The following is a 17356-nucleotide window of genomic DNA, read 5'->3' as shown; positions in this document are numbered from 1 at the left end:
CTAAGAGGCAACCAGTTACCTGAAATCAGTGCTGGGTCCTAGTCCAGACTCCACTCATCAGTTGTATCACCACTGGGACACTATCTACCACCCTCCCCAAGACTCCCCTTCCTCAACTGAACAAAAGGTGGTAATATTCACTCTAGAGGTATGAGGGGAAAAAAGGCAAGATCTCAACAACTGAGATGTCTCATCAAAGCAGGAGAGATGCTAGCAACAAACAGTGGTTGTGAGAATATTGACAAGTGCAAGTAATATATAGAGAGCACCTACCAGATGCCATGCCATGTTCTGGTCTAATGTTGAGTTCGTTCCTCTAATTGGTCTCATTTTAAAAGAAGGAAATCAAGGCACATGGTATAAAGGTTTTTGGCCAAAATCACAGCCAGCAAGCAGTAGAACAGGATCTGAAGCCAAGCAGTCTGACTCTAAAACCTGTGCTCTTGACTGCTTGGGGGCGGGGGGTCCAAGTTACATCCTGATCATGGCCAACAGGGCAGGCCCTCGATGGCAGGGCTGCAGGGGTATCATTCTACACTGGGGAAACCAGGGCCCAGTGCAGGGAAACCTAAGGTCACAGGGCAGAATGACTGCCGCTTCTAAGACTGGATGCCAGCAACCCTTCTCTGCTACCCAGAGAGCCGCAAGGGAAACCACCACCAAGCACACCCAGCGGAAGGCCCCAGCAGAAAAAAGGCGAAAGAGAAAAGGCTTGCTTCCAGCCCACCTGACATGGATTCTGCCCCCACCCTCTGCCTGAACTGCAGCCCAGACCCCATCTATGGAAGGCAGTGAAACCATCTAAGGGGAGGGAAGGCAGGCAGGAACGGGAGTCTGGATTATCACCCACCTGTGCCTGTTCCTTCCAGGACAGCTTGGGGCAGAGTCTGAAAAGCCTGGTGTAGTCTCGGCTGTCACCCAGCCAGGGGTGGGGGGTGGGGTGGGGGAGGGGAGCCACAGAGAACAAGCTTGGGGACCAGAGGCCTTTCACCCCATCCCCAACTCTAACACCTCTAGGCAGGAACATTCTTCTACAGAGTAAAAGGAATGTCGGTTAACAGTTCTCACCTTGTCCACCAGTCGCCCCTGGTGCCCTGTGCCCCCGTTGCTGTTAGCTACCACCTCTCAGAAGCCTCTCTCTCTGCCCAGCCCTCCTGCCCCAAATTCCCCCCAACCTGAAGATGAAACAAGGAGGGGGCCGGAGGGCGCCCCTGTGGGGAGGGTGGGCAGAGAGGGCAAAACCTTCAGAAGGTCAGACCATCTTGAGGCTCCAGTCAAAGGAAGCTGCCAGCCAGCAGCCAGGTCAGGAGTGCAGTCTGTGCCCCTTGGCTTGGGAGGAGGGGCAGCTGGGGTCACATGATAACCCAGCTGGGCGCAGGCCCAGCCCCAGTCAACTATCTTTAGCCTGTAGTGACTCAAGCCAGGTGGCCACACTCTCCCGGCAGACATGGACCCTGCTGCCCTCGGGTGGCTGTGGCCACCTCCACTCCTAGCACAGGTCCCTAAAGTCCTGCCCCAAAGCTAACTGTCACCACAGCTGAGACACATCAACAGCCAGTGAATTCCCTGGCCTCCAAGTGCCAGCTCCCTAACCCAACATTTCTGAACAGCACATTCGGTTCTATTTAGAACAGTAATAATTATGACCACCTCTTACTGGGTGCTGAGTAGGTACCAAAAGTTGGTCTAAATTGCTTTCTGTGTGTGATTTAATTTAAATGCCTCAAAAATACTATTATTCCAGTAGTTTGGAAAATGAAACTGAGGGAAGGGACTTGCCCAAGGTCACACAGTATATATTCTGTGTGATATTATTCACAGATCTCAGCGTAAGTTCTTCCAAGGCAGCGCTCCCTGACTGCTTAATGTAATGTGCTGCCCAACCAGCAACTCTGAACTCTGGATCAAGTTCTAATTCAGTCCATGATTTGGAATCTTTGGAACATTTATTACACCCCTGACATGACTGCATTTGTGTGTATCTCAACCCACCAGAACAATCAATTACTGAACCCATACTATGTCTTTGCAAGGTGCCCAAGTTCTTTACATGCAGTAGCTATGATTTTTCACAGCCACTCTAGGAGACAGGTGTGATGATTCCCAGATTACAGATGAGGAAACTGAGACTCAGAAGATAGGCTAAGTGACGTTCTGAAGGTCACCATGCCAGTAGTGGGTAGCAGAGCTGGGACAGTAACCCAAGTTCAGCATGACCCCACCTCTGGGCTCGATTAACCCGTACCACGCCCTGTGTAGAAACCGACTGGGAGCTCCATGAGGGTAGGTCTACCTTGCCATTGGCCCCGGGGACCCAGGACTGAAGCTTGTGTATGGCACCCGCACAGCAAATATTTACTGAATGAAGGAATTTACATAGGTCTGGGTGCTTCCAAAGGAATTTCCAGAGCATTCTCTTCTAGGAAGAGAGAGAGGTTAATTGCCCCTTTGCATTACAACTGAACAGCTGTGCAGTCTGGCAGCTGCAACCTCAGTTGGAGACTGGACCTATGCCCTGTTCTCCTCAGAGCTGGAATCAGCGTGTTTCAGTCCAAACACCGGGGGCCAGCTGTGGGAAACGAGGTCACAGAAGGTGTGCAGCAGACAGAACAGCAGAACGGCTCCCCAGAGGTCCCAAACCTAAGCCCCTAAGGCCCCAGGCCGTACCATCAATCACAAGACCTGGCAACCGTAGAGCCGGGAAACAGGCCCTAGCTAAGGGGGCAGCACCCACTCAGGAGCAGTGGAGGCTCCAGCCTCAGACCCAGGCTTAGTGCTGTCAGGGCTCCTGCGTTTTCAAGAGAAGGAGAGAAACAAAGTGGATATCAGAGAAACTTCCTGCTTTCTAAATACTGTTCATCAATGCACATTTTATAAACCCCTTCTACAAGCCACCTTCACCCTGTGGGCTCTCGTGTGCTCTCCTAGGCCCGAGGGACAGGCCAGGCAGTCCTCAGGCAGCTGGGCCCTGGATTTCAGGAGCTGCTCCTCTCAGGAAGGTTCCAAGGCACAGGGAATGCACTACTGCCCGCCTGACTCGTGTCCTGCTGCAGGAGGCTCCCCAGCTCAAAACTGGTTTTCCCTGGTCCCTGGTGGTCACCCACTGCCTCAGGGAACGCAGACTCATTCTTCTCGTCCTAAATGCATTCTTAGTTGGAAGAGACTGCTGACTCCCTAAGGAATTACTTTGGATTAGCCGTGTTATTGAAGAAGAGAGGCTGGAAGGGACTTGCGAACTCATCCCATTGTACGAACAGGAAAGCTGAGGCCCAGGAGGGCTCAGGCTGTGCCCAAAGTGACCAGTGAATTGCCGTAGAGCTAGCACTGAATGTCCAGTTCCTGCCTCCAGATCCAGCTTTTCCCGCAGGTGGGAAAGCCAACTCCCCCCCTCAACAAATATGCTCGGTGCACCACGACACCCACTCCCAGGGTGAGAGGCAAGGCCTCAGGGACCCAAGCATTACAGGAGCCGTCTCTGTTTTTAAGAAAACGACTTCTCACATGGAACTGGACATGACGGAAAAGAAGGGGTGCTCTGGGTGCAGTGGACCTGGGAGGGGTACCCACTTCCACCCCCAATTTGATTTCTTCACACTTCTCCAAGGAAGGCCGAACCTTAGATCTCTGGAAGACGTGGGGGAGGCAGGTCTGACCAGCCATCTACCCAGTGTGGCAGGTGGGGCACCCTCACTAACCGTTTCCTGCTGTCTGAAACGACCCAAGACTCCAGTCCTGCAGGCTGGGGACACTTGGTAGCCGAAAACACCACAGAAAATGGGAAGGGCTTGCCAGGTGTCCTAGAAGCAGATGAGGAGCTGGAGTTCTGGGGTGGAGACCAGTCCCCCCAATCCAGTTCAGCCAGGTTGGCCTTGCTCCCCTGAAGGAGCTGATTTGCTTCTCAGTGAATTCGGACCCGCCTTGGAGGCCCCTTCAGTGCCACATGGTCTCCCCAACTGGGAAAGAGCAGAGCCCGGGATACCATGGATGTGGACACAGGAGCTGCCCCACCTGTAGACTCCCCACCCCTGCTCACACACCAAAAGCACCAGAAGATACCCTCTTTTACCCCTTTCCCCTTCGGTGAATGTAGAGGGGGGTCTGACCCCTGCCCCCAAACCCACCCCACCAGTTTCTGAGGCTGCTGGGCTAAGAGCCAGGACAGAGGAGTTAACAGCATGGCCCTCACAGCCCACTCCAGGAAGTTCTAAACACCAGCTGCCATCAAATAAGTAACTCACAAGGCCAGGGGAAACGGTCAAACTGGACCAACTTCTCATGTAGCCTGTAACCTGATGGGCATGAACTGGGCCTCACAGGAGTGAGGACCAAGCTAGCAGCTTCATAAGGAGGCAGAAAGGCACCTTGCATGGAAGCTCCTAGAAGAAACAGACTTAACCTCTGGTTTTCTGAAACTATGAAAGGGGCTCAGAACAGCTGCTACTAGCTCACAGGATTTAAACAGCTGAAATGAAGTCACAGTTAAACACAGAACTACCATAAACTCATGATAGCTATTATTATTGTTCATCTCTTTGAGGCAATTCTTGAACCTGGTGCTAACAAAAAAAGGGGAGAAGCAGATTTAGCAAATAACTCAGGACACCTAGTTAAATGTGAATTTCAGATAAACAACAAGAAATTTTTAAAACTACACGTCCCATGCCATATTTGGGACACCTTCTACTAAAATATTCACTGTTTATCTGAAATTCAAATGTAACTGGGCGTCCTGTGTTTTTATTTACTAAATATGGCCACCACAGGATGGACCATTGCCTCGTGCTCCCTGACAGTGGGGTAGTGAGAACCTGTCATCTGCCAGTCCTAACATCCTTTGATTTATCCTTATGCTCACTGACCACCAGAACCACAACTTTAGATGAAGCCAGCTTTCCAGGCTGCACTTCTTAAACCAGTTGTGGGCACATGGGTTCTCCTTTTTATATTTTTCTTTTATTTAACATTTATGTTCTGTTGTATTGAATATTTAATAGTTTCTTGAAAAATAAATGGCAGAGCTCTTCTGATGGAAATGGAACTCAAGCCCCTTTCCCACTTTATCTCCCATTCATCTTGAGTTCCTGTGCAGAAGCCAATTGTGAAAAACCCTCACTTTACAGCTGTGGAAACTGGGACCAGTGAGCTAGCAGGCTTGCAATACCACTTCTGTAATCTAAGGGCACCTGGGGCGGGGGTGGGCAGCCGGTTAAAATGCAGGTTCTTGCTTTCCCCCATGCTCCAGAAATCAGGTTGGGGGCAGGGGGCAGAGCTAGGACATCTGCAGCTTTAACAAGTTTCCAGGGCAATGCTGATGACAACTGATGTTTGGGAACTGAGCTGCCAATGAGTGAGACTACCAGGAAGGGACCCTGGTCTCCAACGCCCAGTTCAGGGTCTCATGCTTGCAGACAGGAATTAAATGGCTCACAAGAGCAAGAAGTAGAATGTTTTAATCACACACACAACAAGCAGCTAGCGGGATGCATGAGGAGCCCACCCCCTCCACTCATCTACCAGTCCCAACTCCAGCATCAGGTACCAAGATCGGTCAGGTCAAGAAGCCACAAGCTAAGAACTGACTCTGGGTGGTGAACACACATTGTGATGTACAGAAGATGTATTGCAGAGTACACCTGAACCCCTATGTAACTTTACTAACAATTGTCATCCCAATAAACTTAAAAAAGAAAAAAAAAAGAAAAAGAAGCCACAGCTGAGTGTCTGGACAGACGTGAGGTCACAAAGGATCCCTCTGGGCTGGGCTCAGGGTTTAGTTTCACAACAAGCTCCAAACTATGGTATTGCCAGAGGGAGAAGAATGAAGGCTCTGAAGACAACTGTCTGCCTGCCTCCTCCTCACAGCCAAAGAGCCTCTACTCTTACCTAAGCCAGTTTGCTCACCCAATGCTGAGGTCTGGGTCAGTTAAATAATAATGGCTCAATTTACTAAGCACTTACATCAGGCCTCCTGCTGTGGGCCTTTTGTGCATTAGGTTTTTCACTCCTCACAACTGCTATCCCGGTTGTAGAGGAGACTCAGAGGCTAAGTGGTTAGCCACAGGTTACACAGTGAGAAGGTGTCCATCTGACTCCAAGGATCTGAAATCCCAAGCTGCCCCAGGCCTCTCAGCAATGCTGGAGACAAGCACTGGTATCTTTAGGTCCCCAACGGGCTACATCTCAAGCCTGTAGGTCCTACAGGGGACTGAGGCCACCGGCCCAAGAATCCACTTCTCTGAGCCTGTTAGTTCACTTACCAGGTGGGGATAACACCACTCAGCAAAGGGAAGAAGGGCAACACAGAGCCAGAAACCAAAGCACTGCTTATGGCAAAGGCAATGCTCCAGGGCCTCCTGCAACCCAAATGCCCAGGGTGTGGCCAGCACCAAGCCCAGGAGAATTGTGCCACCTCAAGCAGATCAAAAGGAGAGGATGGAGTACAAAGGACAGGCAGGAGAGGGGGACAGGAGGTGGAAAAGCCAGGATTTTGTATAGGCCCCGTTCTAGGGCACAGGAGAGAGCTGAACAGAAAGCATAAACCACCCACCCAGGTAAATTACCTTTCCTTACTCTTGGTGACCAGGGCTAATCAGCTCCTAAGGTACTTCCTCACCCACCATAGTACCTGTCTCAAAAAAATGTCTGATATAGGAAGGGTGGACGTGGTTCTCCACGTCATATTACAGAGTGTAGAACTGAGACACAGTGAGCTTCCTGACTTGTCCCCAAAATACCAACTTATTTTATGAGATCCCAGCCCTGCCACTCTATCATGAAACTTCACCATGGGTGAACTTGGCTACTGAGGGGTCTGTGTGCCAGGCACTGGGGAAGTAACAGTGAACAAGCCAGTGCCTATCCTCTGAGGTTCCATTTATATAAGAGCTTAATCTTCAACTCCACCTGTGACTGGCTGAGCTTAACCGCCTGGGATCAATTTGCAATGTCTGCTGTGGGCAGGAGAAATGGACAGAAACCATGAACGTATTTGTATTTCTAGTCTGGCAATGACTGAAAAATGCTCTTCATCTCAACAACTATTTAGCCCATATTGTGTACTGTGGATACAGAAAGTGGGTAAGATCGCCAAGGGTCCAGCCATGAAACTCGTAGCTGACATGGGTGGTGGTAGGTTCAACGTTCTTTTCCCTCCAGGGGCTGCTATGTCCTCACCTCAAGCCAGCCTGCAATGCTGAGGTCCAGATGGTACCAGAGGAATTAAGGCAAGGCCCAAGAAGAGCAAAATGCAGAAACACAGATGAGAATTAAGAGTGGATGCCTCTGTGGAAAGAGCACTGGACTAGGAGTCTAGAAAGCTGCCTACTTCACCAAGGTCAGCCTGGATCGCCCAACTGCACCACCAGCCCTGGGTGGTGCTCCTATGGCCAAGGCTTGGAGTCCAGGCTCTGCTACTTCTACCTTGGTGACTCTGGGTTTCTGTAAATAGGAATAGTTTTCAACCTAATGTGGATTAAATCAGTGGGTATTTGTAAAGTGCTTGGAAAAGTGCCTAGTACATAGGAAGCACTCAACACTTGTTAGCTATTGTTTTGGAAATTTATTGATGACCGAGTACCTGATTAGGACCACTGACGAACTGTTCCACCCACCCCAAGCTCAGTGGTGAACCTCCCGGTAGGACCTAGTCCAGGATGTCTGCTTGGTGGCCCCCACACTTCCCAGAACCACTCTGAAGAGCTCATCAGTAAGACAGAGTGGACGGGTGGGCCTGTTTTCAAGAAATGTAGAGCAATTCTGGGCAACACCTCCTCCATTTGGCCAGGCCATCCCTGGCCTTCTTGGGGTGTCGAAGGCTGGCCCAGTGAGGGGGAGGGAAGGGAGCTGAAGGCTGTGCCTGCAGGACCAGGAGCAACAGCATCTGCACTGGGTCTGCCTTGGTGCTTGTGCTGCCAGCCTCGTCTTCTCATATGCAGCCTTGCAGCGCCCACCATCCAAAGGGGCTCCTGTCTCTCCGTGAAGGGACAGGGCAGTGAAGCAAGACCTAACATGGACACTGTGATCCCCCTCGTGCCACGTGGGATACGCTGGCCAACAGACAACCTCCGTTTTCTATAAAATGAGAAGGAACCAGATGGTTTCCAAAGCCCCTTGGGACTTTGGCCTTCCTCAAATCTAGGATCTCCAAAGAGCTGTCGCCTCAGAGGGGCAATGGCAGTGACGATACAAGTCAGGAGGAGAGACAGGGATGGCCTAGAAGGGCAGAGAACATCCCAGAGCAACTACAAGCCCAGATGCAGCCAACAGGGAACTTCAGCAGCCTCTCTACTCCCAGCTGGGAACTCCCAGCCAGCAGTCTGGCATTCTCAGGCTGCCAATGTCCTCACACCCCTTTCCCCATGCTTGGCAAGAGGACCCCCCACTCAGTGCACATACTGCTGTGCCCACAGGTCATGGAGGGAAAAAGCCGACAGAATCAAATTAACTTTTAAAAACTGTTTACGGAGCTACTACTGAGCCCTCAGTATGATCTGTCACTGTGCTAAATGCCTCCCTAGCCATCTTACCTAATAGGAAGACTGATGCTTATCTTCTTTATACTCGGCTGATTTTTTCCCTTATTAGTTGTGCTTTAAAGGGTGGGGGTGGGGTGGGGGGGATAAACTGGCTCTGCCAGTTCTTAATTCTGACCCTGGGCAGGTCCCTTAATCTCTGTAGGTCTATGGAGAAGGAATTTCTCCATAAAAGGGAGCCAACTACTACCCACTTGAAGGGCACTAGTGAGGTATGAATAAAGAAGTGTTTTATAAACTCTTTTGAAGTCCCGAGGGCTATCCCAAAGGCAGTACCAACCCTCTCAACCCAAGGGCTTAATGAGTAAGACTAGACCCCAGGAGAAATCAAAGGATGGTGGCTTAGAATGCTCAGCTCTGGCAGGCGCCATCTTGGACAGTGTCCCATCTCAAGACAACAGAGCTCCCGGAGGAGCACAAAAACCAAGGCACCATCTCATTCCCTGGAGCAGCCCCCTCCCAGCCTGTGGAAACTGCTGCTGGGCGCTACAGGGACGGGGAGGAAGACCCCGTCCCTGGATCCACCCAGCCTTCCAAACCCCAATCATCCAAAATCTGGTCCTCTTTACTGAACACTAATTCAAGGTCTGCCGCTCACCCCCAGCCCTCATATGAAGGGGCCTGGGGTGGTCAGCAGCAAGCTAGTGACACATACGCCTAGAAGGCAACTACATTTTACAGGCTGAAAAACTAAGGCACAGACTTGGGTGTGGGGGAAAAGAAACAAGACTCCTACAAATCTCAGACCTGCTAAGTAATGAGGTTCTTGCCACAAAAGTGGCCTGGTGTGAAGCACACGTGTCCCTGCACTAGGGGGGCAGGACTGTTTGACAAACTAATCAATTATTTAGAGATTTCTAAGTCATGACCTCACACAGGCCAACCCATGTCCCTTCTGACACCCACTCTGGCCCTGCTGGTCTTTCCCCCTCTGCTGGCCAGCCCCCACCAGGGATGTGGGGCACCCCAGGACAAACCCATGTGGGGGACTTTGGCCACCCCTGGTGGTTTCCTCTTCGTACCTGGGCTAGTTTCAAACCCAAGACTAAGTTCTCAGAAGGCAGCTGAGTGTGGCGCACGCCGTGAGCACCGAACTGGGCCTCAGAGCGCTCGTGTTTTCAACGCCGCATCCCTGTACAGGTGCCTCGTCAGTCGCTTTCCCGTGGGCCTGCGATCCTGAGCAAAGCAGTGTGTGTGGGCACGGCACCTGGTACATGCGGATTCTGGACTGGGCTCGGTGGTCTCGGATCAACTGCAGGGGCTGCAGGGGCAGTGAAGGAGCAGAAGCCTCACAGGAGCAGCGCTGGGCTGTGTGTGGCTGCACTCGCAGAGCAGCAGCGCAGGCCAGCTCCTAACCCTTCTCGGGAAAATGCTAGCTTCCTCACCGAGGCTGCTCTGAGGGTTACAAGATACGTGCCCTTGAAAGCCTACGTTTCTTAGCGGGGGAAAAAATACAGCTCACAAAACATGATCCCATTTTTAAAAGGTGTGTGTGTATACTGGGGGTGCCAAAAAAATATATACACAGTTTAAGCGATGTTTGCAGAAGTCAAACGTGACTTGTGTTCATCTTTTGTTATCGGTACATATTGAGTATTACAATTTTAATCCAGTTTTCCTTTCTTAAAACGTATGTACATTTTTTTGGCCCCCTCTGTACGTGCATACACACCCACAGTCTAACACAACAGTCAGAAGCCACATGTGGATACTGAGCACTTGCAATGTGGTCAGTCCGAACTGAGGCGTGCTTTTTAGTGTAGAAGACACCTAGATTTCAAAGACTTATTTCAAAGAAATAAACTTCACTAATGATTTTTATACTGATTATATGTTGAAACATCTTGGGTTATATTATTTATATTGATCTCACCTCTCTCTCCTTTTTAAACTATGGCGACTAGAAAACTTAAAATTGTATATGTGGCTCGCATTGTGTTTCTATCAGGCAGTGCTGGTCTAAAAAGACAGGGTTGCTTTGTAGTATTTATGGTGGTTGGTGGGACGGGTTATGGAAAGGGTTTGTTTTCTCTTTGCTAAAACATATTTGGACATTTTTCTACAACGAATTACATGTGTTGTTGATAAGTTGAAAAGATTTCCCCTTCAAAGGAAGTTAAAAGGCCCCAACACGTAATAGTGTTTCCCATCCCCCTTTGGTAACCCAAGCTACCCCCCCCACCCCCAGCCCTCCCACTGGCCGGGAGGCCGTGCCTGAGAAACCACAAGGTCAGCACAGCTCTTTCCAGCAGGCTGCACGTGGCCTAACAGAGCTAAAGAGGAACATCTCTGGGGCAAGAGGGGCCAGGCCTCTCCAGCAGGACCACAAGTTCCAGGGCCTGGCTCATACTCACTCAGGGTGGCCAGAGGGGCAGAGCTGGGACCTCCAGGCTGGGCCACCAGGCTCCCGTAGAGATTCCTGCTGTCTAAAGATTGGTGTGGGTCCTCTCCCAGAAAGTTTTCCGGTTGGGTATATATACTTCTGTGGTCTGGGAGAAGGCAAAGCCAGATGATAAGTAAGGAGAACTCAAGTCAGTATGCCATCTACTGGAATCCCAGCTACTTACTAACCACTGCACAGCCCAAAGCCAATTACTGAACCTCTTAGAACTTGTGTTCCCATCTGTAAATTGAGGGGCCTAGCTGTACCTAGATCCCATACAGCTGTTGTGAACCAAGATAATGAGGAAGATGCATGTGGTGGCTCCGAAGTTTGAAAATCACACAAGAAGTGGAGGGTCTGGCGCAGTCTGGCCTGGCTCTCCTGGGCATCTGTCCTCACCAGGCCAGCTACCCATGAGGCAGATTCTAGGGTACTTGGCTAAGCCAGGGACACGATACCAGCCCATCAGTGATAGACGAGCACCTGCATGAGCATGGAGTCCAATCCCTTCATGGAACTTGTGAAAAATGAAGGTCCAGCCAGGGGAAATGAAAGAGCAGGACTGAAATCAGAACTTGGATCCCCAGACTTTCACCTAAGGCAGCTTGTGCTGACCCCACCCTGAAGATCTTACCTGAAATAAAAAAGCCACCGCAGTTTCTGACAAGAAGTCAGGGACAGAAAACTGGCATAGAAAAGCCAGGTCAGGCTCACCCCGCCCCTCCAGGCCCCACCACCCATGTCCCAGCTGCTGCTGGTGTCCCCAGGACATTCACCCACCTCCATGCTAGGGCATGGAGCATGGCACAGACCAAGGGAAGCTGTTCCAGGCAACGAAAAACCAACACTTCTGGCTCTGGGGCCAAGACACCCAGAACCCAGGGAAAAACACCTGCCTGCCTCAGTCCACCCTTCAGATTAATGGGTATAGTGCAACTAACCTGGTTTCTGGACAGTTTGAGAAGAGAGAAAGAAGTAAGAAATGGCAATCAGAAAACTTCCTCTTTTAGTGGCCTAGTCTTCGGGAAAACAGTTAAAAAAATAAATAAATCAATAAACCAGGCCCAAACAAGCCACTATGCCATCATCCATTCCTTTCCATCTTTTTCCTGGACTACTGAAGAAGTCTCCAAAGCAGTCTCCCTGCTTCCAGCCTGGTTTCTTCCTGTCCCCACCCCAGTCCATTCTCCACAGAATGAAGAAATCCTGAAGCAGAAATAAGATCATGCCACTTCTTTCATTATTTTCAGAACAGGATCCAAACTTCCTAAGCTGGACTTCAAATGCCTCTTGCTTTTCTGATTTTTTGAGCCCCTCGCCTCCCACTCATACAAACCTCAGTGCGTTCCTTGGAGAATGCTAAATTCAAGTACTCACCAAGGAAGACTTGATGTTCCTCCAGGCGACAATGCTCATCACCAAGCTCCTTACCAATCTCACCGTAGAGGCATTTCCTGACACCTTGACTAAAGCTGCCCCAAGCCACAACCCCCCAACACTTGTCTGTTCCATTGCCTCACTTTGTTTCTTTCACAGCACTTAGCACTATCAGCAACTGCCCTGTAGTTTGCAAGATGATTGAAAATCGATCCTCTTCTCATTGAAAGGGGCCTGTGTCCCCTTCCTGCCATTCTCTGCAGGATCTGTGACCTCTATCAACACAATATGGTACCCGATGCTGTGCTAGTGCTCAGGCCCAGAACCATAAAATACTGACAGCATCCACTCCCTGTCTCCTGGAACACTGTCTCTGGGATCCCTAAGCCACTGCGTAGTAAAACACACTACTCCGAAACCACCACGCTGGAGAGGGCCTCTGAAGGCACTCACTCCAGTTCCAGCCATCACTACCAAACAGGTGACTGAAACTGTGGTGGCCCTTCCAAACCAGAACATGTGCCACCTCTATCACTGCCATGTAGAAAAGAAGAAATGCTTGGCTGAGCCCTGTCCAAATACTGACCAACAAATCGGTGAATCAAATGGCTGTATTAAGTTCTGGGATGATAACCAGAACTACACTGCTGGTTTACTGTTTCTCCCCAGGAGAAGGGAAACCATGAGGGTAGGTCCCTTCCGTCTTGTTCCCACCAGTACCCCATGGTCTAACATTTAGTAGGTTACTCAAATGAACGTTTGAAATGAATGGCTTTCACTCTGGTAGCAGCCAGCGAGCTCCTTTTACACAAAGCGTAGGCTCACACCCTAGTGCTTCTCTAGACACGCCTGGGGACTCTGAATCCTGTCTCTTGAGATGGTCAGCTTCCCTTCTGCACAGCCAGTTGGTTGATACTTTGACCCCGGTCTCCCCCAGACCAAGGTTCTATTTTAGGGCCAGAAGGGGGTTTCTCAGGAAACACCTAATCAAACCAGGTACAGGGTGTCAGAATCTTCTCAATAACATTCCTGCCAAGAGATGGGCCACCAGTCTTTCCATACCGCTCGCTCCTCAGCACTCACCCACTTCTGGGGCAGCCCATTTTAGGCAGTGTTTCCCAGAAGGCTAGGGCAGAACGCGCCATCCCTGGGTAGAAGTATCCCACAGCCTTGGCCAAGCTCTTGGGGATGACTCACTGGAAAGCTTGTCCAATCAGGGAGGGAAAACAACCCCAATTAGATGACATCTTTCTTGCAAACTGCAGTCTTGACCTCCAATCTGATATATAGAACTTAATCTTAGTGGGAAAGGATATTGAAAGGTCTTCAAACTTAATCACCTTCATTTTCAGAAGAGGGAAAGGGAGTCCAGAGGTTCAGTAAGTTGCCCAAGGTGTCTTAGCAAGTGAGCCAAAGAGCTGGGACTAGAAGGCTGGTCTCCAGTTTTCCTGCCCTGACTCTATACTCTACCCTTACACAGGGCTCATACCAACAACTGTGTGAGGAGCAGGCCTGCCTTGGACAAGTCTCTCTCCAGTGTCTGTGGCCCCCAGAGAGAATTTAATATTCCAGTGAGTTCCAATGCCCAAAGAGCAGGGCCATGATACACAAGGCCTCCAGCCAGGACCTTTCCCCTTTCCACCCCAAGATACAACATCTGCCTTAGCCAGTCCGATGCCTAACAGGGTATTTGAGCTGGAAGGGGCCTTAAAGACAGATTAAAGATGCTATACCCATTTCACAGATGGAGGAAGTGGAGCAAAGGCTCACTGGGGCCTACCATAGCCCAGTTTCCCTAGCAGCCCCATCCCTTAGCTCTCAGCTCTCTACTGCCCCTCCGGGGCCTTAGGGTACAATGCCCAGAGGCGTCCTATCTCCCCATCATACTCGTTCTCCCCTCTAGGAGTTGCAGTTCCTGCCCTAGGCCTCCAAGTCTTCCCCACCCTGTCCTCTCACTCTCCTCCCACAGGATGCTGCTCAGTTTGCAGTCAGGTTAGATGCTGTCCCCTCCCCTTTGGACGATATAAAACATACCAAGTTTGAGCCTGTAGGCCTCATGCTGGTGTCCTTGTCTAAAGGGGGACTAGGTTTCGCTACTGAAGAACAGTCATAAAGAAACAGGCTCAGTGTGGCCAGGTTGTCTCATTCTTTTCCCATAACAGCTTTATTATTTCACATACTGTCCTATTCACCCATTTAAAGTATGCAATTCAATGGCTTTTTTTTTTTTTTTTTTTTTTTTTGCATATTCAGAGTCTTGCTTTTTAAAGAGAAGCTGCAAATCTCTAAGTCTCCAGATAAATTTTCTTGATTTAAAAATATAGGTGGGCCAGCCCGGTGGCTCAGGAGGTTAGAGCTCCATTCACCTAACTCCAAAGGCTGCCAGTTTGATTCCCACAGGGGCCAGTGGGCTCTCAACCACAAGGTTGCTGGTTCAACTCCTCGAGTCTGGCAAGGGATGGTGGGCAGCGCCCCCTGCAACTAAAGATTGAACATGGCACTTTGAGCTGAGCTGGCGCTGAGCTCCTGGATGGCTCAGTTGGTTGGAGCGCATCCTCTCAACCAAAAAGGTTGCCAGTTCGACTTCCACAAGGGATGGTGGGCTGTGCCCCCTGCAACTAGAAAACGGCAACTGGACCTGGAGCTGAGCTGCGCCCTCCACAACTAAGATCGAAAGGACAATAACTTGACTTGGAAAAAAGGCCTGGAAGTACACACTGTTCCCCAATAAAGTCCTGTTCCCCTTCCCCAATAAAATCTTTAAAAAATAACAATAAAAATAAAAATATAAAAATATAGGTGATTGAATAGTTTTTAATGCAAGACCAATCAAAATCTGTCAGTAGACTGGACTGGGCCTGAGAAGGTAGGTGGAGGATGCCCACTTGTGACTTCTGCCTTTTACGATATAAGCCCCATCATGGCAGCAATGTGTCTGGTTTACCCCTGAATTACAGGGCATGACACCTAGCAAGTACGCAAAATTTTCTGAATGAACAAATCTAGCAAAGTACTCTGCAAATTTGCAGCTACAGAGCCCAAAAGCAAATCGCTACCCAAACTGTTTAAATATCACCTCGTCCAAGAATTCAGTACCTCCTGTAGCAACTGAATCCATTTAAGGGCACTGCTGAAAGTTACTACTTGACCAGAGCCAAAACCTACTCACCCTCCACCTCTCACCTCCCACCTGCCATCAGTTTTACCCAGAGGGCCACATGAAGGGTCATATTTAAATGCTTTATTTCAGAACAACCAGTATCCACCCACCTCCAGCTTTGATTCTCTGGCAAAATCATCCTAGTTCCTTCCACCATTCCCTCCTCACAGAAAGGTGCATGAGTCCCGGCGAGCCAGCCGCCTCCTCTGTGTGTCCATGATTTCCTGTGTCCCTCCCACATCCCCTAGAAGCAGCACTCAGCTGCTCACCGCCAAACCTTGCTGTCACCACGTCCAAACTCCACCTCCCACACTCTGCTCTACTTCAGGCAAAAACCAAACCAGGCTACTATTCCATCCACATAATTGGTTTCTCTTCCTCATATTGCTGTATTTATACACAGAATAGAAAAGCAGAGACCTCCGCACCCCCAAAGACACCCAAAGCTGCAGAAAGACACCAAAGACGGAGTGGGAGGGTTTCCATGCAAAGCCATGAGCCCATCTCTCACTGACATTCTATCACCAGCACCTTCCCAAATACCACGTGGGCTTCTCACTGCAGGATTATATCCCCGTGATTCCTTAAATTCCCCTCCTCTATGGAGGTGCATGACAGCCCACGGCAGGGTCAGAAGAGCTGGCTCTAAGAAGTGGCATGGGCTGCATTCCCGTGTAGGCTCAGGACCAAACAGAGGAGATGGAGGGGCAGAGGACCCAGGCAGACAGGAAAGCTGGCTTTAGCACCTGATGTCTGTTAGCCAACTGAAGACCTGGGACAAATTCAGGCCTCAAAAAAAGAATCATCAATACTCTTACAATTATCATTTGTTGTTCATTATTCACCAGGCTCAGGCTGAGCACTCATATTTATCCAGCTCACTTTCTACGCCAGTATGTGGGTATTCTACATGTAACTCCGTTTACTGAAGCCCAGAAGTTTCCAACCTGTCCAAGGATACTCAGTTGTTAAGTGCCGTGTTTCCCCGAAAATAAGACCTCACCGGAAAATAAGCCCTAGCATGATTTTTCAGGGTGACACCTCCTGAACATAAGCCCTAATGCGTCTTTTGGATTAAAAATAAATATAAGACCTAGTCTTATTTTCGGAGAAACACGGTGGCTAGGTTAACTCAAACTGTGGTTGACTGACCCCAAAGTTCACGTACAACCACCCCATTCTACTTCTCCAGATGTGGAGTGAAAACCGAATTGGAATGGGTGTCAAGAGACGTGTGATCAAGTCTCAGCCCTGCTTTGAACTGACTGATTTTGAGCAGTTATTCCCTTTCTGGGCCTTTAGTACCTAACTTGGTACATTCAGGATTTAGAATGACTTCTGGGGTCCCTTCCAGCTCTACACTCCTTCTCTGAAAGGATGGAAAGAAAATCCAAGCCCCGGAGGGCACAGTAAGGGGACAGAGTTGACAACTGTGCATTGGGCTGCAACAGTCTGACTCTATAGCCCAGAACTCTCAGGAACTCACTACAATAACCAATGTAAGGGCAACTGCAAACCCCCGTCCTCAGCACAGGTGTAAAGCAGCTGAATTCAGCAGAGGGAGGAGGCTCTGATGGGAAGGACACCTTGTACACATGGCTATCTGTGAAAGAACCCACGAAGCCCAGCTGCAGAGTAGCTGGTAGCAGGCAGCCTCGATGTGGTCCTCCCCTAGGGGAAAGGGGGACTGTCACCTGGAAGCCTGTCTCGCTGCCACTACTTCCCGGCCCTCCTCCTTGTCCCACCTAGCAAGCTGCAGCAGGGACAAGCAGGCTGGTGGCTCTAAGCATAAGCGTGAGCTCAGCCTAGGCCAATCCTTCAGTAATTGTGCTTCTTCCAGCCAATGAGATGCATTCCAGCTCACCTGGCGTTCGGAAAGGTCAGAGAAATCACATAAACCAGAGC

The 17356-nt window shown here is 50.0% G+C and overlaps 1 protein-coding gene across 3 annotated transcripts in view; it reads right to left on the bottom strand.

Annotated features, from left to right (window-relative positions):
• LARP1 (La ribonucleoprotein 1, translational regulator) overlaps nt 1-17356 on the bottom strand; it is a 55528-nt gene that overhangs the window by 27453 nt on the left and 10719 nt on the right. Inside the window, exon 3 of one of the 3 annotated variants that reach the window (XM_074313817.2) lies at nt 10886-11020. The exons of 1 other annotated variant lie outside the window; for it this stretch is intronic. In XM_074313817.2, the coding sequence (XP_074169918.1) occupies nt 10886-11020 (135 nt within the window). Of the gene's footprint in view, nt 1-1068; nt 1283-10885; nt 11021-17356 lie in introns of those variants that run through there. One more of the 3 variants, XM_074313819.2, reaches the window with a different exon arrangement.

The sequence above is a fragment of the Rhinolophus sinicus genome, chromosome 5 (genome assembly GCF_057876585.1).
Source record: "Rhinolophus sinicus isolate RSI-liver-muscle chromosome 5, RSI-T2T, whole genome shotgun sequence".
NCBI lineage: Eukaryota > Metazoa > Chordata > Mammalia > Chiroptera > Rhinolophidae > Rhinolophus > Rhinolophus sinicus.
This window is presented reverse-complemented; position numbering and strand designations above follow the sequence as displayed.